This window comes from Malaclemys terrapin, chromosome 25, assembly GCF_027887155.1.
Source record: "Malaclemys terrapin pileata isolate rMalTer1 chromosome 25, rMalTer1.hap1, whole genome shotgun sequence".
Classification (NCBI taxonomy): Eukaryota; Metazoa; Chordata; order Testudines; family Emydidae; genus Malaclemys; species Malaclemys terrapin.
The window spans coordinates 16,619,378-16,640,146 of record NC_071529.1 but is presented as its reverse complement, the minus strand read 5'-3'; the positions used below and the strand labels follow the sequence as shown (position 1 = coordinate 16,640,146).

Here is a 20,769-nt window from a genome sequence, read left to right as displayed (position 1 = left end):
TGCTGTAGGGTGCTGGTTCTCAGGTCTGTCATAGAGCTTGTTAACAGGGTGGTTTTGATGCAAAGGAATCTTGCTTCCTGCCCCACTCGTGTTTGTGTGCTCTGTATGTGTGTGTTCGTTTGCTCTGAAGACTGTCCAAAGGCCTGGTACTGATGATGTGTCAGTGCAGCGGGACTGGACAATCAGGTGCCGGTTGTAGGGACTATGTATCCTAACCCTTGTCTTCTGGCTTTGCTGTGGGAATATAATGAAACCCCCTCGAGTTGTGTGGCAGCTGAGGCCCCCTTTGAAGCCTGATGCCAGCCTCATGGAATCTGTGGCGGGTTCTGTTTGGGATGCTCTGATCTCCGGGGTGGCTAATATGTGCTTCAGCCACTGCTTGTACTTTACCTCACTGCCTGTATCCTTCCAATTAGCATCCCAGATCGTTCTGTGTGATTCCTTAGGAGGCAAAGCCTCCCTGGATTCTGAACAAACGAGTCTGGTTTCTAGCCTTCAGGCCTCACTCTTGATTTCTAAGGAGGAAACTGCAGCTGTACTTAGCCTTATCCTGTTAAGTCTGCATGAGTGATCTGATGGAAACAAGCGTTCGGAGGAAAAGGAATATCGTTTATGCTGTGATCAACCTGCCTTGATTTGCCTACTTTTTTTTTTTTGAGTAATTTGTTCTGAACCCAAAATATGGACTTTTGCCTCCAATGAAGAAAGACATAGAAATCACCCCACCTTCCCTCCCTACACATTCACCCATGCCTAACCACTGGGACATTCTTGATTGCTAGAGAATTTGTTGATACTTACAAGCCGGTGTAAGATCTCCCGTGTAGCTGCTCCCGCAAATCACCCCCAACAAGCGGCGGTAGCTATGTTGGCAGGAGATCGTCTCCCACTGACATAGCGCTGTGCACACGAGCACGTATGCTAGCGAAATGTACATCACTCAGGGGGATGGTTTTTTCACTCCCTGAGTGACAAAAGTTTTGCCCACATAAGTGTTAGTGTAGACATGGCCTAATACTTGACAGTGTCTCTACAAAACATAGCTGATGCTTGTGTTGATTCACAGCATTAATTCAAGCCAGCTCTTTGAACCCGGTGAAATGGAAAGAGTCTCAAAATTCAATGACAACCTACACAAGTGTTGCCAAAGTGGAAAGGTGACGGGAGAGACAGGGCTGGCTCTACTGTTTTTGCTGCCCCAAGCAGCGTGCCGAATTGCCGCCGCGGATGGCGGGGGCAGTCAGTGTGCCGTTAGGGCGGCACGCGCGTTTCAGCGACGGCGGCAGCTTCTGCCTTCAGCCGAATTCAGCTCCAGGGAACCAGACTTGGAAACATGCTGCACTGGCTCACAGGGAGTGCCTTTGTGGGGACTTGTGATGTGTTTATAACTTGTTGACTGTCCTCCTGACCGCCTCATTACTGGCATTTCTCTTTAACATTTCGCATGTTGTACCAGCATGGTGCAGCCCTACGGGCGCAATAGCAGTGGGGCAGCCTAATACAGCTGAGGTGCCAGTGTGTCTAGACTTCTTCAGACAATCTGGGAAGGCAAGCAAGAAAACGCAGGTGACTAGAAGGATAATTAGATCTTCCTGCTTTGGAGGAAAAGCAATAGCTCTGGAGGCTTTTAATTTGAAAATTGAAGGCGTATTCTTCTGTGTGAGAAGGTAGGGTAGGAAGGTAAACTTGGGAGGGGGGCTGTTTGCACAGAACTGAATGGAGATGTGCAGGTATTTGGAGGAAGTTGGTAGGGTGTGGCCACTTCAACTCCAGGTATGTTGCTTAGGGCTGAAATCTCTGCACAACGTAAGCTCAGGCTGGCTGGAAAAGAGTTAGTTGTGTATTGGTACAAGGCCCAATTTGTGAGCCGCAAATGCTATGCTGAAACCAGGATTCTATTCCTGTTTTGATTGCCTCAGTCTCTTTGCTGTTCTTAGTAGAAGTTTGTCGTCTCATCCAGAAATTAAGGGTGTTCTAGAACAAGTACAGCTCGATGTTGTTGCTTTTGAAGACAAAGCTGGGTTGGTACCTTTATTTTTTATAGTTTTGTCCCATTTTATAGGGAGACGATTATGAGAGAAGAACTTCAACAAAACTACATCCTAGGTTGAGAGCCATGTTGGGCCAACCTAACTTCAAGACACTGAACAAATTATTAATCAATCAGTTTGTTAGCATCTAGAGGATAACAGGGTTATAAGGAATAGCCAGCATGTATTTGTCAAGAACAAATCATATCAAACCAACCTAATTTCCTTTGTGATGGCCACTGTGGATGGGGAGAAGCTGTAGACATGATATGTCTTGATTTAATTAAGGCTTTTGACACAGTCCCACGTGACATTCTCAGAAGCAAACTAGGGAAATGTGGTCTAGAGGAAATTACTATAAGGTGGGTGCAAAGCTGGCTGAATGACCATATTCGAAGAGTAGTTATCAATGGTTTACTGTCAAACTGGGAAGACGTATCTAGTGTGATCACGTAGGCATCTGTCTTGGGTCCAGTACTAATCAATATTTTCATTAATGACTTGGATAATGGAGTGAGAGTATACTTATAAAATTTGCAAATGACACCAAGCTGGGAGGGGTTGCAAGCACTTTGGAGGACAAGATTAGAATTCAAAATGACCTTGATAAACTGGAGAACTGGTCTGAAATCAATAAGATGAAATTCAATAAAGTCAGTGCAAAGTACTACACTTAGGAAGAAAAAATTAAATGCACAACTACAAAATGGGGGCTAACTGGCTAGTTGGTGGTACTGCTGAAAAGCATCTGGGGTTATAGTGGATCACAAATTGAATATGGATCAATGTGATGTAATTGCAAAAGAGGCTAATATCATTCTGGGGTGAATTAACAGGAGCGTCATATGTAAGACATGGGAGGTAATTGTCCTGCTCTGCTTGGCACTGGTGAGGCCTCCCTCCGCTGGTGTCCTGGGTCCAGTTTTGGGTACCACACTTCAAGAAGGATGTGGACAAATTGGAGAGTGTCCAGAGGAGAACAACAAAAATGATAAAAGGTTTAGAAAACCTAAGCTCTGAGGAGAGGTTAAAAAAACTGGGCATGTTTAGTCTTAAGAAGACTGAGGGGTGACCTGATAAGTCTTCAGATATGTTAAGGGCTGTTATAAAGAGGATGGTGATCAATTATTCTCCATATCCTCTGAAAGTAGGACAAGAAGTAATCAGCTTAAACTGCAAAAAGGGAGATTTAGGTTAAATATTAGGAAAAAGAAATTCTAACTAAGGCTAGTTAAGCACTGGAATAGGCTTCCAATGGAGGTTGTGGAATCCCCGTCATTGAAGGTTTTTAAGAACAGGGCCCTGGACTAGATGACCTCTCATGCTCCTTTTAGCTTTACATTTCTATTCTCATATAGCTACAGAAGAAGGAAAATGGGCACAAATAACCTGGGAGGAGGGTGTGTCTACAGACTCATTATAATTGGAAAATCTGAATGAATTGCTCCTTCTCTGAACATTTGAGGGGAATGTTCATTAAAGCTCTTCTTAGCAAAAAAGAAAAGCGGAACAAGAGCAAAGCCCTATCTGGCTATTCCCTGACACTGAAAAAACTTATAACTGGAGGGTGCCTATGTATGATATTAGTAGAACAGGAATGGCAGAGTAAACTCCAATTCCTGTGCTGAAACCGTGGGCTATAGCACTGCGGTGACTATTAATATAAAGTTTGTAGGCTGGAATACCCTGTCCAGGGCATGCCCATAGAATCTGCTGTGTCAGTTCTCCTGGTTAAGTGGTGTAGTCTTTGTTCCTTTACTCTATACGTTTTACTCTATTTTATTGTTATTTATATTGTGATAGTGCCTAGGCAACTCAGTTATGGACCAGGGCCCCTGGTTCAATCCCAGAACAAAGATACAGTCCCTGCCCCCAAAAGCTCACAGTTTTATGACCAGAAACAGGTAGATAGGCGGGGAGCACAAGATAACAATGCGTCACCAGGAGTCAGTATGACTGCCAGCTCCCCAGCACACCAGCTGCCTCACCATTATCAAGCTTTTCACCGGCCTCCTGGCGAAGGAGAATTCTAGGACTGAAGTCTGTTTAATTGAATGTATGTGTTAGCTGTAAGAAAAGTTGAAACACTAAAGCCTGAGATGGGTGGTTAAGATTCTGACCACCCTACAAGCTTGTAGCCAGTTAGTGGCTCCTGAAATGATTTGTGACCATATGCACAATATGGTTAAAACTTGCTTACAAACCAAAGTGGTGACAGTGTTTTGTCCCTGCCAGAGCCTAGTCTGGCGCACAGATGGCTCTCTGTAACCAGTTCATCACACAGTGGACAGGACACCCTAAGTATATTAGTGTAACCAGTTTGGCTGGGCCTACTTACTCCCAGCTGCCTGTGCAGTGGGTTTCCCCAGGGTGCATTGTTCTGTATGTCCTCTGGGCCCTATATCCCCTACAAAGCTCGGATTTTCCCAGCATGCACTGCTACAAACATGGTCATGATGCAGAAAATTTGCGGTGTGCAGACACAAAGTGTTACTTGTAACTAGCTATGGCAACTGCAGAACCAGCTATGGCAACTGCACATCTACCTGGGTACAAAATCACAGTTAAGCGCTGCAGTGCGGAGAGGGCATAAATGAATTCATGTCTACTTGTCTCCTGGTGCCTCAACCTGAGTTGAGGCATCTCCATGAAAACTTACAAGTTTATGCTTTAAAGAGGCTCAAAGAATTCTTATCAGAAGAAAGCAAAGAGCCGTCCCTGGAAAGGATTCTTCATTTGTTTTAGTGTCTCTGGAGTAGAGGCGGTGGGGAGCTCTGCACATGAGGTTTTACAGCTTTCTCCAAAGTCTAAGCTTTCATTTAAAATAATAATAATAATTAATAATTATAGTCCTTTGGGCTGTGGAGAGAAATCAGAGTGCAAACTGCCTGGCTGTTGTCTTTTCATCCCTGCAGACAAGCAAGTGTGGCTTGATGAGGCATTAATTCTTGAAGCCTTGTTATTATTGTTGAGTTGCTAATGCTGTTAACCATGTCATTGCTCTTCGTGCTCCCACAAGATGGGATGGTCCATGGGGAATGAGGCTGCAGATATTCAAACACCTTTATCAGACAGTTTCTGGATTATTCAAAAACCACTGGGGCAACTGCTATTGTCATTATGATGAGTGCTATTTACAGTATCTTCAGCAGGAAGTGCAGGCCTCCTGGGGTGTGACTGTGAGCTGTTTAGTGTTGTCTTTGTGAGGAGAGAGAGATCAGGTGTTTGGCAGGTCATATAAAATGCCAATATGCTACAATTTTCTCCTAAATTTCCCACCTGAGAGAGCATGCATACAGAGGGGAGGCTTTCTCTCCCTCTCTCCCACACATACATACAGAGCTTAAATGCTTTCTCTGAAATGCTCTGTCTCCTGTTAGTAACTTACGAACTCCAGCCTTCCCCACCAGTGCCAAGCAATCTGCTTTTTCTGGCAGTATTGCTTTGCAAAGGCTACGTCCGTGCAGAGACAGAGATGTTTCTTGCTTCTCTCAGGACCTTGGCATATCCTTCCCAACTTGAGTTTCTCAGTCAGTAGCTATTTGTGCCACGATGAATTCTTTAAGATTCCTGGGTATTGGGAAATAATGAACCATAATTAGAAAGAGCAAATAAACCTAAATATTCATCTTGACTTCGAAGAAAAGAGGGATAGAAACTGAGACCTGATCTACACTACAAACTTAGGTCGACAGAAGCCACCTTATGGCAACCTAATAATGTGTGTGTGTACACTACTGGGTCCCTACTGCTGACATAATTCATCTGAAATGTTGACTTAATTACTTCACCTTTGCAAGAGACGTAGCGCTTAATTCGATGTCGATGGGTCAATAGAGAGGCAGTGTAGACGCAACATTGTGTAAGTTGACCAAATTAGCCTCCAGGAGGTATCCCACAATGCTCCGGAGATTGATTGCTCTGGAGATCGTTTTCAACTCCGCTGCACAGCAGCCAAGTTCACAGGAAACAGCACCTTCCCTGTTAAAGCCCCGGGAACTTTTTAATTTCCATTTCCTGTTTGATCAGCTTAGAGAGCTCACCAGCCCAGCTAGGGGGAGGGATAGCTCAGTGGTTTGAGCATTGGCCTGCTAAACTTAGGGTTGTGAGTTCAGTCCTTGAGGGAGCCATTTAGGGATTTGGGGAGTGGTTCCGCTTTGAGCAGGGGGTTGGACTAGATGACCTCCTGAGGTCCCTTCCAACCCTGATATTCTATGATCGTGGTGATGCAATGCCCCAAACACGCTCCAGCCTGGAAGTTGTGGATCTTATTGGTCTGTGGGGAGAAGAGTCTATGCAGGCACATCTCCTACCCAGCCGAAGAAATGCAGACATCTACGAAAAGCTTGTGCAGGGCATGGGAGAGAAGGGCTACACCAGGCGCATGCAACAGTGCCATGTGAAAATCAAAGAACTTAGGCAGGCGTACCAGAATCCAAAGGAGGTGAACAGTCATTCTGGTTCTGCACCACCGATATGCCACTTCTACAGTGAGCTGCATGCGAGTCTCAGCAGTGACCCCCACCACTGCCGCCAAACGCAGTGTGGATACCTCCCAGGAGTCTGAGTCCTGGGCCACCTCAGGCAACAACGAGGAGGACATTCTGGACGAGAAAGAGGAGGAGAATGTGGGACAGGCGAGTGGCGGATCCATTCTCTCCAAGAGCCAGGAGCTATTTTTAACCCCATAGCCCAGCAAGTGCAGGACAGCATGGTGGCCAAGCATGATGCCGGGGAAGGCACCTCTGGTGAGTATGCAATTCCAACCAAACTGTAGGGGTTACATGCTCTTATACTTTTTGTTTAAGATGAAGAAAAACTGAGGTGCAGTGGAAATCTGCTTCCCAGTGGCCACTCCAGCTACGCAGAGGGTGCACCCCAGAAAAGACTGTTTATGTGCACAGGGACAGTCTGGGAATCCTCCATGGAGACCTCCAGGAAACTTTCATGGAGGTACTCTGCAATCGTTTGCAGGTTTCTGGGAAGGACTGCCTTATTTCTTCCACCACAGTAGGACACTTTCCCACGCCACTCCAGTATTAACTCTGCTGGCTTCATTGCAGTACACAGCATATCAGCATAAGGACCAGTTCTCTACCCAGATGCTTGAAGCATCTGCTCCCTTGCCACTTCTGTCATCCTCAGAAGAGTGATGTCTCATAGGGTCACCTAGGGGAGACTGTGGAAGTTTTCATTACAAGTGCTCGGACCACAAACAATAGAGCATGTGATCTACCACCCACGGTGATTTCCGAGTCCCTCAACCACAGGTTCCCTAACGTGCCAGTGTTTTGGTTGGCAGGGAACTCAGAATCTGCAAGCCCAGGGCGACTGCTACCAGCAGCGTTAAGGGAAGGGGAGGGTGGGCTTCCTGTGTTCTCTCGTGGCTGCAATGCGCCCCCCATCGCCCCCACCTTGGAGCTGCCCCAGATAAAAAACGCAATTTGGGAGGCTTAACACTGGTCCCTGGTCTCCAAGCACCATCCATGTTGCTAAAGGGAAGAGACGTTGTCCACCTGTGTGCCTGATGTGGGTTTCCCACAAGTTACAGCACAAGGCCTGTTGCCCATGCTCACCATGGCAGGAACAGCAGACAGGTTTACTGGATGGCTAGAGATTCTGATTATATTCTGGCTTGCACTTGAGTGTAATAAGGGGAGGGATTTTTAAATAGCAACCTTGTACCAGACCCCGGGTATGCACTGACAATGGTTGCCTTGTGCTTTGCATGCCTTACAGTGGAAAGCTTGGCCTTCAGCACAGCCTCCACACAGCAGAGAGGCTTTCGCAGATTAGAAGATGGAAAAAGAGAGCGTGTGATGACTTGTTCAGCAAGATAATGAACGCGTCCAGGACAGTGGACATGGAGCTCAGAGCCTGGAGGATTTCATTGTCTGAAAAACTGGACATGGGCAGAGAGAGCAAGAGAGCATCCCAGGAGCACGAGTGTGCCATGCAGGATGAGATGCTGCGGATTATGTGGGATCAGTCAGACATGTTGGAGTGTCTGGTTGAGCTTCAAGAAAAACAGCATGACGGCCTGCAAACATCACCTTATTCCCAGTCTCCCTCCCCCAAACGTTCCAGGAGGCTGGGGGGGAGGAAAGGGGGAGATGCAGTATCCCTTCCACTCAACCCCGGGGGTGGGGTGGGGGGACTAAGAACAAAAGGTGGCCATTTGAAGACCTTTGATGGGCAAGACTTCTGTGCTTTCACAGACAAGCTGACTTGGTTTTTCCCCTCTCAATTTTATCCCACTGTTTGCCCAAGGTTAAATTATTTCCCTGCTCTTTCAGTTTCTTTATGTTTGTGCAATAAAAGTCAATGTTTTGAGAATGAAATACACTTTATTGCAAGCATGAGAGTGTGTGGGGGAAGGGGAGGCGCAGGGAAACTGATGCAACAGAGGAGATGGTATGGGAAGGCACAACGCAGATAAGCAGTGCTCATTACTGAACCGGGTTTTCAAACCTCCTGGAGACACAGAGCTCCTCGCTGTGCTCTTCTTATTGCCCTGGTGTCTGGCCACTCAAAATCGGCTGTCAACCTATCCGCCTCCATGCCACACCCCTGCGGAAACTTCTCTCCCTTTGCCTCACAGATATTATGGAGCACACAGCAGGCAGCCATAACGATGGGGATGTTGCTTTCACTGAGGTCTAACCCAGCAAGCAAACTGCTCCACTGACTCTTTAAATGCCCAAAGTCACATTCCACCACCATTCTGCACTTGCTCAGCCTATTGTCGAACCGGTCCTTACTGCTGTCCAGGTAGCCGGTGTACGGCTTCATGAGCCATGGGAACACGGGGGGCTGGGTCTCCCAGGATCACTATTGGTGTTTCAACATTATCAATGGTTATTTTGTGATCTGGAAAGAAAGTCCCCGATTGCAGCTTTCTGAAGAGACCGGAGTTCCTAAAGATACGCGCGTCATGCACCTTTCCTGACCATCCCACATTGATGTCGGTGAAACAGCCCCTGTGATCCACGAGTGCTTGCAACACCGTAGAAGAGTATTCCTTTCGGTTTGTGTACTCTTTGGCAAGGTGGCCTGGTGTCAAGATAGGGATATGCGTTCCGTCTATAGCCCCACCGCAGTTAAGGAACCCCATCGCAGCAAAACTATCCACTATGTCCTGCACACTGCTCAGTCACTACCCTTCTTAGCAGGAGTCTATTAATGGCCCTGCACACTTGGATCACAACAGTATCCACAGTGGATTTACCAACTCTGAATTGACTCCCCACTGACCAGTACCAGTCTGGCCTTGCAAGCTTCCTCAGAGAGGTCACCACTCGCTTCTCCATGGTCAGAGCAGGTCTCATTTTAGTGTGGCTGCACTTCAGGGCTGGGGACAGCTCTGCACGAAGTTCCTGGAAAGGGGCCTTCTGCATTCAAAAGTTCTACAACCACTGCTCGTCATCCTGTAGTCATGCTTGTCATAGCTGCATAATGATGTGATCCCACCAGTCAGTGCTTGTTTCCCGGGACCAGAAATGGCACTCCACCATGTTCAGCCGCTGCGTGACTGCCAGCAGCAACCGGGAACAGTTTCGTTCTTTGGGTTGCAGCAGGGCTGCTTGAATGACATTGCAATGTTCCACGCGGCGGCTCCTGTCTCAGCTCTGGAAATACGGCAGGATAAGGCGTGAGGTGGTTGTAATGCTCACAACAAGAGTGCACAGCTGAGCTGGGTCCATGCTTCTTGGTCTATGGCATACATGCAGCTAAGCCAGGCTTTCAAAAAAGGCACCAAAAAGTATAGATTGTATGCCGTTGATATCAGGATAGAGAGGGAGGAAACTACGTCATGGGAGGTCGAAGCCATGTTCCCATTCTCATTCCCCCCCTGCAGCAATATTTTGGTCCCATGAGGCATTGCAAGCCCTTCCCAAAACCCCCTGCAGCTAGCTGCACTGTGGCATAGCTACCCACAGTGCACTGCTCTGTGTACTGATGCAAGGGCTGCTAGTGAGGACGCACTCCACCGACACAATGAGTGTGGTATAGACTCGCCCAACCGACTTAATTACTGAGGCGGCTGGATGTCGACTTAAGTTAAGTCGACCTAACTTTGTAGTGTAGACGTTCCCTGAATCTGCAGGGGGAAGAATTGCATCAATGTGCTTGTAATCCCTAAGGGAAACCAGCCCTGGGCCATACAGAGCCTTCCAGCCGAAAGCTCTGATCTTACACACAGAGACTCATTTCTGCCTTACTGTTTAATTACAGCTTACTAAGTGCCAAATCTAATTCTCCTCATCTCTCTTTCTCCCCCTTTGCAGCTCAGGTTCCAGACAGCGATGAGCAATTTGTGCCTGACTTTCATTCAGAAAACTGTAAGTACCATGGGAATGTGTTTATGGGGAAGGGGCAGGAGACGCTTAAACCAAACAATGATAAGATCACTGCACCACATGGAGAATCAAAGAAAAGGTACTAGCTCCCTCCTGCACCACCCAAAGCAGAGGGATAGTGACCACCTATCCCCTTCTAGACAAGACAAAAATATCCCTATCTACTCCCAGTCAAAGGCACATTCCGCTAACACAGAGATTCCAAGGCTGTTGGTGTTTGGTGGCAGATATGTATGGTGGTTAATTGGGCAATTCCAGCCAGCTAAGGAGTGGTATTGGCATGAGATGCAAAGGCGAAACCTTCACCTATAGCCACTAAGCTGAAGGAAATTGGCTTTGATGGAGATGTTCTCACTGGAGGGAGGGGAAAAGAGGGAAGATAAAAAAGAAGGGGAAATCCATCTTTAGTCATAAGTCAATTATTTTCAGTTAGGATCTTATTTCCAAAGCAAAGCTCTTAGATGGGACATTAACAGTACGGAATTGGGGTCTGGGGTACAAATGCCATCAGCTCCTTTAAATCTCCCAAGGCGGGGAGTCTGACGGCACGTACCCACCTTTGGCTATAAATGGAAGTGCGGTGAGAGCTGCCTTGACAAGTTGGGAACCTCCTAATTATCACTTCTGCTGGGCTCTGAAAATCAGCTTTGGCACCTGCCACTTGGGCAGGGGGTTGTGTTAGGAGCTGGGCACTGCATAGGGGGACTTGGTGCTGCCCAGATTGGAGACGCTGTGTAACAATTGAACTCTCCTGAGGTCGACCTGCAGTAGAACAATCAGTTTCCTTAATAGATCCATGCTCCAGCCTGATCCTTGTGTTTTACCAAACATTCAATGAAAGAATCACATGTGTGTTTGCCCATGTGTGTGGGACCATTTATATCAGCCACCCTCATTCTAACCCCAGAGCACGCACGTCTATTCATGAAGGAGGGTCTGATACAGTGCGGTTAGTGCAGCACCAGGAGCCATCTCTGTATAATAAGGGTGCTCAGTCCTTGCAGAGCACCCGAGCAGGCCCCAATGAACATCCCCAGGAGGGATGGCTACTTTCTAGATGTGGACCCAGACACAAGGTCACACAGGCATCACTGGCAGAGCTGGGGAGAGAGCCCAGGAGTTCCTGGCTCTCAGTTCATGGTCCATCCCTTTCTCCACTCCAGGGGCCCCTGTGCTGACCCCAGCCTGGGTACATGGCACAGGGTGATATTTTGAGAGCCTAGCTGGATTCTCATCAGAATTAACCTTGTAGCTGGGAGACATTGAACCTGCTGCCTGTTGTCCCTGCAACTGCCTGTCCCATCTAGTCACACTGGAAGCTGATGCTGGGCTGGTTCAGACCAAGAGACTAAAATTAATAGACTGTTCTGAGTAGTGAGTCTGTGTTCCAGGCTGGCTGAGAGAGCCCAGAGCCTGGCGTGTCAGAGCTGCAGGAAGCCCATCTCCAAGCCCCTGCACATGTCAACATCTCACAGTAACTGAGAACAGAGAGAGATGGATGTTTAAAGCCCTTCCAGGCAGCTCTGTGCTTTTCCAGGGACCATGCTCCTCTCTCCCCATTAGCTCCAGGATGGGGTTCCCCTCCCCCTTTCTGTGTCTGCTCATGAAAAAAAGGGACAAAGCACTTTTTCTGATCACTCCCCTCTCCCCGTCACTGGGATTTGGCTTTGCAGCACTGGCCCAGCGTGTGCGCTAAGTCATATGACTTCTTTCTTCCTCCCGCTGACCTGGAGCTGAGGAGAGGGCTGGTCCCATGTTCCAGTCTGAATGAATGAGCCAGTTGTAATGTGATAGCCTGCTCCAGCTATTAGGGGCCGGAAAGGGTTGGCCGCTCCTAGCGCACTTTGCTTCATGAGGCTTGAATGGAGCTCAGTGTACTGGGCAGTGGGGGGTTTTCTCTCCCTTGACAGCAGCATTTTTGCGGCTTGTTCTATAGTTTCTGTTTACTCTGTAAAACGAATTGAGCTGTCACAGACAGAAGGGGAAGGAGGGCTCCAGAGCTATGGAAAAAGACGTCTCTCCTCTGCCCCTGCCACGGCACTGTTTGCACAGATGTCATGCTTCAGACACGGAATCTCTCCCAGGTGTGGGACAGGCCCCGGGGGGTGGGGGGAAGAGGACTCTCTCCTGTTCAGGGTGTGCAAGGAGCTATTCATGAGCATGCCTCTCCACTGTGATTGATGGATGCCTCCGGTTTGGCTGTAGGATCAAGCCCTCCGCAATAAGGCCCGGGAGCTGTCCTGCTGTTGCAGATATATTTATTTGTGTTGATTTCTACCTGAAGGGTTGGATCCCTTGGGGGTGTGGAGTGATTTGAGGAATAAGCACATGGGCTCTTCTCCTTTGGGCTAAAAGTCAGAGCAGGTGAAGGGGGTGAGGCTCCAGGTAGAATCATAGAATAGCAGGGTTGGAAGGGACCTCAGGAGGTATCTAGTCCAACCCCCTGCTCAAAGCAGGACCAATCCCCAGACAGATTTTCCCCCTGATCCCTAAATGCCCCCCTCAAGGATTGAACTCACAACCCTGGGTGTAGCAGGCCGATGCTCAAACCACTAAGCTATCCCTCCCTCTGATGGAGACTGGCTTTGTTTAGAATCACCAGGTGTGGCCTAGAGGTGATAAGCTGCCCCTCTCTCCAGTCCTGGACTGGGATACCTGCTTATTTACAGTTGAGGGGCCACATGTCACCTCCACAGAGAGATGACTTTGGATTTGAACCAGGACCTCTAGTATCTCTAGCCAGTATTGTATACCACTAGGCCCTTGAAACAAGGCCAGCCACCTTCTAGGCCTCTCCTCTTGTGGCCAGCATGCCCTCTGCTGTGCCCTGCTACCAACTTCTGCCCTCCTCAGGGCCCCTTAATAGCTTACAAGCCACGGGTAATTACAGCATTCTCCTCCTGGGCTACCTGTATTCAGGGCTGGCTCCAGGCACCAGCGAAGGAAGCAGGTGCTTGGGGCAGCAGGTCCCTCACTCCCTCTCTGAGCGGCCACCGAAGAGGAAGAGAGGGAGCAAAGGATCCGCAACCCAATTGCCGTAGAAGAAGCGGCACGATTGGGCTGCCGCCGAAGTGCCGCCGCTCGGCTTTATCTTTTTTTCCGCTTCGTCACTTGGGGCGGAAAAAAGCTGGAGCCAGTCCTGCCTGTATTGAGTCCTTACATAGCAGGCCTCCAGGCTCCAACCCCAGTTCAGTCCCTCTCTCCCTTTATGTAGGGAGTTCCCAGCACTTTTTCCCAGAGCTAGGCCCCAGGCCAAAGTCTCTTTCAGGCTTTAGGTGGCAGCAGTTCAGCCTCTCTCAGCTCTCTGGCTTCCAGTCCCTAACCCTTCTCTCAGGCAGGATCCCAGCAGATACATCCTGCTCACTACAGTTCCTTGCTCACAGACCCCTTGGGCTCAGCGTCTCACCCCTGCAGGAACCATTCACTCTCTCTCTCTACCACAGCCTGTGCTTCCCTCCCTCAGGGGAGCCTCCTGCTGCTTTTTATAGGCAGCCACCCTGATCTCTCCCAGGAGTGGCTCATTCTGTAATCAGGGCTGGCTAACCCCAGCCCTCCTGCCCATAACAGGTAAGCCACCCTATTACAGCCTCCAACCCACTTCTACCCCAGGTAGGTTGTTTATGGGGAGTCCAGGGCAACATCTTCAGCATCTCACAGGGGAGAAGAGAAACACCCAAGGGCTAACTCTGCTTTCAGTTACAACGGCATAATCCCAGAGTAACACAAAGTCATTGCTCCAGATTTAGGTTGCTGTAACTGACAGCAGAGCTGCTTCCAAGCATTTGTTTCCAGCAATATCTGCTCATGAAAATAGGAAAGTTAGTGCCTAAAATGTTGGAAATTAAAAAAAAAAAAAAAAAAAACCACACACACAAGCCTTGTCCTGGAGAGCTCTCAATAGCCAGGCTCCTGGGTGCTCAGTAAGGCTCCAAAAATGCTCAAAGGTGCCTCCTTGTGCACCTGAAAAACAAAGGTGGCTGGGTTAGAGAACAACTGCTGGGGGGGGGGTAGAAATAAAAAAACTGGGACAACTCTTGGCGGTAAGCTAGCCTGACACAGTTGGGGTGCCACTCTTGTTATTCCTAGGGGGATTCTCAGGGGCTTGTTCTCCCACCTCAGGGGCACTAGGAATTTCAAGAATTCACTTGGACCCCCTCTTATAAGGGGTGAAGCAGGTCTTGCTCCCTTCACCAGCTGCTGCAGGGCAGAGTGCACTGCAGAATCCTCATGGCCAGAACTCAGCAAATCAGCCAGCGTGGCTCATCTCAGAGAGAGCTGCCTGCTGTTGGCAAAGGGCCTGGCATGAAGTTGACTGGCCAATTAATGTCTCAGGTTACTTAGTGCTAAAATAAACCGAGCAAGCCATTCACAGATCAGTACTTAACCTTGCCTAGGTTTTTAGGGAGATTTTAAGCACCTGAACCCCTGGTAAGTGAAATGGTATCAGCTAGAGTGGATGGAATTTTTAACTAGGTATGAACCTGGTGATTGAGGACCAAACATAGACCCAGTGCAAGAATGCACATCTCTCTGTACCTAACCCCTCCACTCCTTATGCCTCTTCTTCCTTTTTCTCCCCTCTCCTTGTTGAAGGTTCAAAATGGGGCATAACCCATGTAGCTCTTTCCTTCCTATGTCCAGTCTTGACTTGAAGGCAGCAGGAGAGGCAAAGTCAGAAGGTGCTTACCTGGTCCACAGAGCTGCATGTGGCCCTCAGCCTGAGACATGCTCCTCAGAAGAGCCTGTAAAGAGATTTTGCTCCCTGCTGGATTTAATTATGCATAAGACGTAACAATATCCGCATCCCACTTCCTGACCCTGTAAACTGCAACCCACGTTTGTTATTCATTACATTCTAGCCAGCTCAGAAATATTTCTTCCTGCCTGCATCAGGCCAAAGCCACTGGCTGGAGCGTTGAAGATGGGACAGTGCTCTTTCTTTAAATAAGGAATGCTTTAGATGAGTGTGGAATCAACCAAACTTGCGCGCATACGGAGGACTGCGATTAATTGTTTTCCATGATCACTGAAAGTAGGACAAGAAACAATGGGCTTAATCTACAGTAAGGGAGATTCAGGTTAGAGATTAGGAAAAACTTTCTAACTCTAAGGAGAGTTAAGCTCTGGGTCAAGCTTTCAAAGGAGGTGGTGGAATCCCTGTCACTGGAGGTTTTTAAGAACAGGCTGGACAAACACCTGGGGTATAGTCCAGGTTTACTTGGTCTTGCCTCAGCGCAGGGGGCTGGACTTGATGACTTCTCGAGGTCCCTTCCAGCCCCACAGTTCTGTGATTTTATACCTCTCTGCAATGGTTCATGCAGTAACACGCTCCCCACCCCCATCACTCACTCCCCCGCCCCCCATCTACGCACACACTCCTATGGGAGGTTACTGCATCTCCTCTGCAAGTTCACTCTCTGGCAGTCTACCAGTTTGGACCAAATAGACTGCTTGTTTCTCCCTGCCCCTCCCTCAGCATGGAAAGAAGCCAAGTCCGCCAAAGGAAATCGCCACAACCCACCATGCCGGTGCTGCAGAAACCTGGAGCAAAGTGGCAGACACTTGAGCTGGTGGAGGCAGATTGTGGTGCACCGCAGCCGGGAGATTGTAGCATTGTCCTTCCTGCTGATGTGTAATGTGCTAGCACCTGTCCAGAGAAGTGCTGGCACACTGAAAATTAGACGGGACAAGACACTAGGGAGCACTGGGTCCCGAGGGGTGAACTACGTGTGACCTAGCTGGGCTTCTCCAGCCCTCATTAAAACATTAGACTAGAAAACCTGCCCAAAGAGAATGTTAAGGGACGACTTGATTATAGTCCATAAGGACCTTACTGGTAAACAAAGATTTGTTAATAGGCTCTTCAATCTAGCAGGCAAAGATCTAGCGTGATCCAATGGCTGGAAATTGAAGCTAGACAAATTCAGACTGGAAATAAGGTGTGTGTTGTTAACAGTTTCAAGGGAACTCTCTGGCTTGTAGCTGCCTACTGACAGCCTGAAGGCTTTCCATGCTGTTGTTGTCAGTGAGGGGCTGTTGGTTTGTATCTGATTTTTGCTCTTTATCTGTAGGAATTCTGGATAAAGAGCATTTCCTAAAGATCTAAGATAAAATGCAACACTGGCAGACTGATTGTGCGACTTTAAAGTGCCCAGTGCTTTGCTGAGCTGTCACTCACTAGGCAAACATTTACCTAGCTACACTGGGCCTTTCTCCAGATAGCTGCAACCCAGAACTCTGTGTGACCTGCACTGTTCTCTGTTCTAAGTAGATAATGAAAAATAAAAAAGAGGGTGTTGGGGAAGCAGTGGTTATGCCTCCTTCACAATAAATATCTCCTCCTCCCAGCTCCATGAGCAGTCTCTGTGAGAGGGCACCGGGGAACATCCCTAATTGTTGTATGTCGTCTGAACCCACGCTGTCAAATGTCACATCGCATGCAGCCGGCTGTGTAATGGTGCTGCGCGTGTTAGTGAACTGTGTGGTTACACTTAGCTGGTTCCCAGGAGACAACCTGAAATCGCTAATGTTACAAAGGGGCATCTTGCTGATACTGCTAGTTAGGAAGGGGTTTTAATCTTCCAAATTAAAAAAATCAAACAAAACTCCCTAACACTGCAAGCTTTGACCTCTGACCCATGAGTCCGATGGTCCCGTGTGACATTGTCTGTACTGACTTTTGGGCAGAGACCTTGGATAAAATTTTCAAGAGCCCCTAAGTGACTTAGAAGCTGAACTCTCATTGAAAGTGAGTGGGATTTAGACTCTTAACTGTCTAAGTCACTTGAAAATGGAATTTAGCCTCCGAAGTCACTAAGGGACTCTTGAAAATATTAGTCCTTGTTTTCTTCTGCATTGGTACAGCACTAAGCAGTGACGATGGCTCAATAAGTGTAATAATATTTCCCTACGGACATCCTTCAGCAGCCAGTATAGCCGTTTCTATGGTAACCATCTTAAATTGTTTGTCCTACAGGACAGACTAGCATATCATGCAATGTACCTCATGAGACTGTGTCAGTACAGTATGGCACAATGTAACGACATGGTGATGTGACTCACAACACACTGCTAGCATGCATGTGAACCTGAGAGGGTGGTTTGCCTGATGCAAAGCCAGACCTTAGGTTCTAGGTGTTGAAAAGCAGAATATGAATGTGTTACCCTTTGGGTTATAACACAAAATAATTAGACACCCACACACCATGTCGCCTCTCCCCTGCCAAGTTCTGAACTGCTTAGCATATACCTACTCTCCCTCCTACCTAGCCTGCCCTGGACTTTCACAGTGCCTATAATCTCTTCCCCAGATTAGCGTCTTTAAGGGCACAGTATGAACCTAACTAAATATTCGGACAGCAGCTAGTGTAAACAAAGGGCGGGGAGGGGTATTTGGGACAGAGTTCGGGAAACTCCAGAGAACAGTTGTACCCATTGTTATTCTGCTTCACCTAGAGCAGGGGTCTCAAACACGCGGTGGCCCGCGGGGTTCTTTCGTGCGGCCCGCCAAGCTCCCCGCGCTCCCCCCCGCCTACCCCGTGTCGCCGCGAGCCCCGCGCTGCTCCCTGGAGCAGCTGAACTACTGCATGTCCCTGCAGCCCCGGGCAGGGGGGTGGGAGGCGAGTAGGGGGCTCTGTGCTCTTGCAGCTGCCATTGGCCGGGAACTGGGAACCGCGGTCAATGGGAACTTTGGGGGAGGTACCTGGAGGAGCAGCAAGAGCAGCACATGGTGCCGTCTCTCCCCCGGACTCCGGCTGCTTCCCGGAGTGGAGCGGGGGGGACAGGGCAGGCAGGGAGCCTGCCCTGGCCGTGGGGCGCGGCGCTGCCACCCCGCTCTAGGTAAGCGGCGCCGGGCTGGAGCCCGTACCCCGCACCCCTTGTGCACCCTAACCCCCATGCCCGGAGCCCCCTACCACATCCCACACCCCATCTCTCCAGGGCCAGGAGGAGTTTTGACTTGACTGTTTTTTTCTCTCTCTCAGTAGCTTTTCACAGCCCTCCTGCTAAAGTTAAGAAGGAGCCACAGAGTCCCTGTTCTGACCCAGCACTGTCCTGCAGCCATAAGCAGCCATTTCGGTACCGCAATGGCGAGCAATGCCTTTACACCAGGTAATGCCGCTCGCATGCAGGAGGGAGGGAAGGGTAACTAAAGATGAGGGAATGCTACTGCAACATGTCCTGTTGGGTCGCTGGATCTCTTCTGACCTGCTAGTGCAAACTGATTGATGGGTTACATCCCGTATAACACTGCACCCCGGCAGCCTGCTCGTATGCTAGTTTATTGTACAGTATCAGTGCCAGCCAGGAGCGGATTTACCATGAAACAACGGGGCCCCCAACAACAGGGGGGCCCCCAAAATGCAGGACAAATATCTGACAACCTGCCCCCAAGTCCCAGCGGGTGGCGCAGCAGGGCTCAGGCAGGCCCCACGCTGCTCCTGGAAGCGGCCAGCTGCTGGCATGTCTCTGCACACCCCTGGTCGGGTGTGGGGGGGAGGCAGCTCCACACGCTGCCCCTGCCCTGGACAGCACACGGAGACCTGCTGCCTCCCTCCCCCCAAGGGGTGCACAGAGACGCGCCAGCAGCAGGGCTAAGGCAGCTTCCTGCCTGCTCTGCCTCCCTCCCTCTGTGCCGCTTCGCTCCTGGAAGTGGACGGCCTGTCCTTGTGGCCCCTGGGGGGAGTTGTCGCCGCACGCTGCCCCCGCACCGAGCGCCAACACCGCAGCTCCCATTGGCTGGGAACTGTGGCCAATGGGAGCTGCAGAGGGCGCCTATGGGCAGCAGTGTGCGGAGACCCCATGCCCTCCCCCCCACCTAGGAGCCACACCTGGAGGGTGGGGGGTGCCAGTCGCTTTGGGAGCCACGCTGCCTGAGGTAAGTGCCACCCCCCTGCCCCAGCCCACAGCCTGCACCCCACACCCAAACTTCCTCCTAGAGCCCTCACCCCTCCCACACCCCAATCCCCTGCCCCAGCCCAGAGCCCACACCCAGCACCCAAACTTCCTCCCAGAGCCCGACTCCTGCACCCCAACCCCCTGCCCTCATCAACACACCTCATTTTATTTTCATTTACTTCCCATTACTTATAATATAGGAGGAGGATGAAGATAAAAAGAATGAAAAATGGGGGGGAGATAGGAGAGAATGTTCTTTTTCTTGGCTGGGTCCAGGGGCGGGGGTGGGGGGGCGGGCAGGAGGATGGGATGAAAATGAAGCGGCGCACAGGCCCCACTAACTTTAAATCTGCCACTGGTGCCAGCACGTTTACTTGATCAAATAAACCCTCCCAATGTAGCAGTGCTCTGCTGTACCCGTTCTCAATCTCTGCACGGTCCCCCTGCATCTCTTTAGTGGTGTCTTGGCTGCCCCTGATGCTTAGAACAATTTCCCTCTTCTTGTCTGCCAAGCACTTTCCCTCTGCTCCTTCATCCCTCCCTTCCCCAGATCCTCCCCGTACTGACCTCCCCACCACTCCTCTGCACGTCTTTGTATTTGCACTGTAAGCTCTTCACCACCCAGGCCTTGTCCTCCCATTCATAAGAACATAAAAACGGCCATATTGGGTCAGACCACAGGTCCATCTAGCCCAGTATCCTGTCTGCCGACAGTGGCCAATGCCAGGTGCCCCAGAGGGAATGAACAGAACAGGGAATCATCAAGTGATCCATCCCCTGCCGCCCATTCCCAGCTTCTGGCAAACAGAGGCTAGGGACACCAACCCTGCCCATCCTGGTTAATAGCCATTGATGGACCTATCCTCCATGAACTTATCTAGTTCTTTTTTGAACCCTATTATAGCCTTGGCCTTCGCAACATCCTCTGGCAAGGAGTTCCACAGGTTGACTGTGCGTTGTGTGATGAAATACTTCCTTTTGTTTGTTTTAAACCTGCTGCCTATTAATTTCATTGGGTGACCCCTCTGTAAAGTGCCATTCGTTTGATCAAGGAGAGTGATCAGTAATAAGAAAGAGGGAAGTTTCCTCAGAGAGCTGCACTGCCAGGTGACTGCCTGTGGCACGTTCTCCCCAGGTGAATGGAATGGGTCGCTGTCAGGAGATTGTAATATTCCAATATCTGTTTGACTGTCCCAGTGCCTATGACCAAACCAGACAAGTTGGACTCAAGTCCCCAAACCCAGGAACCCCGATACAGTCACCGCTTCAACATTTCCCTAGGCAGGACAGGAGCTTCCTGAGCCCTCGGGGGCCGTCCCAACCCACATCCAGCCGTGGATACCTCATGGAACACAGGTGAGTGACCACACCAGTGGCAAGGTGGTAGACAGCCTCCAGTGAAAGGGGCGGCCCTCCCCAAAGCTCCCTTGATGTCCCCCACTGTATCTGAATCAAAGCTGTCTCTTTCCAGCAATCCTAGACCT

General features: G+C 49.6%; 1 protein-coding gene across 5 annotated transcripts in view; it reads left to right on the top strand.

Annotated features, from left to right (window-relative positions):
* The window catches only part of ETV4 (ETS variant transcription factor 4), a 44,426-nt gene that overhangs the window by 10,924 nt on the left and 12,733 nt on the right, over positions 1-20,769 (top strand). For 2 of the 5 annotated variants that reach the window (XM_054014073.1, XM_054014070.1), the window contains exons 5-7: positions 10,319-10,372; positions 18,376-18,499; positions 20,483-20,641. In XM_054014073.1, the coding sequence (XP_053870048.1) occupies positions 10,319-10,372; positions 18,376-18,499; positions 20,483-20,641 (337 nt within the window). Of the gene's footprint in view, positions 1-10,318; positions 10,373-18,372; positions 18,500-20,482; positions 20,642-20,769 lie in introns of all 5 variants that reach the window. The other 3 variants (XM_054014072.1, XM_054014069.1, XM_054014074.1) reach the window with 2 other exon arrangements.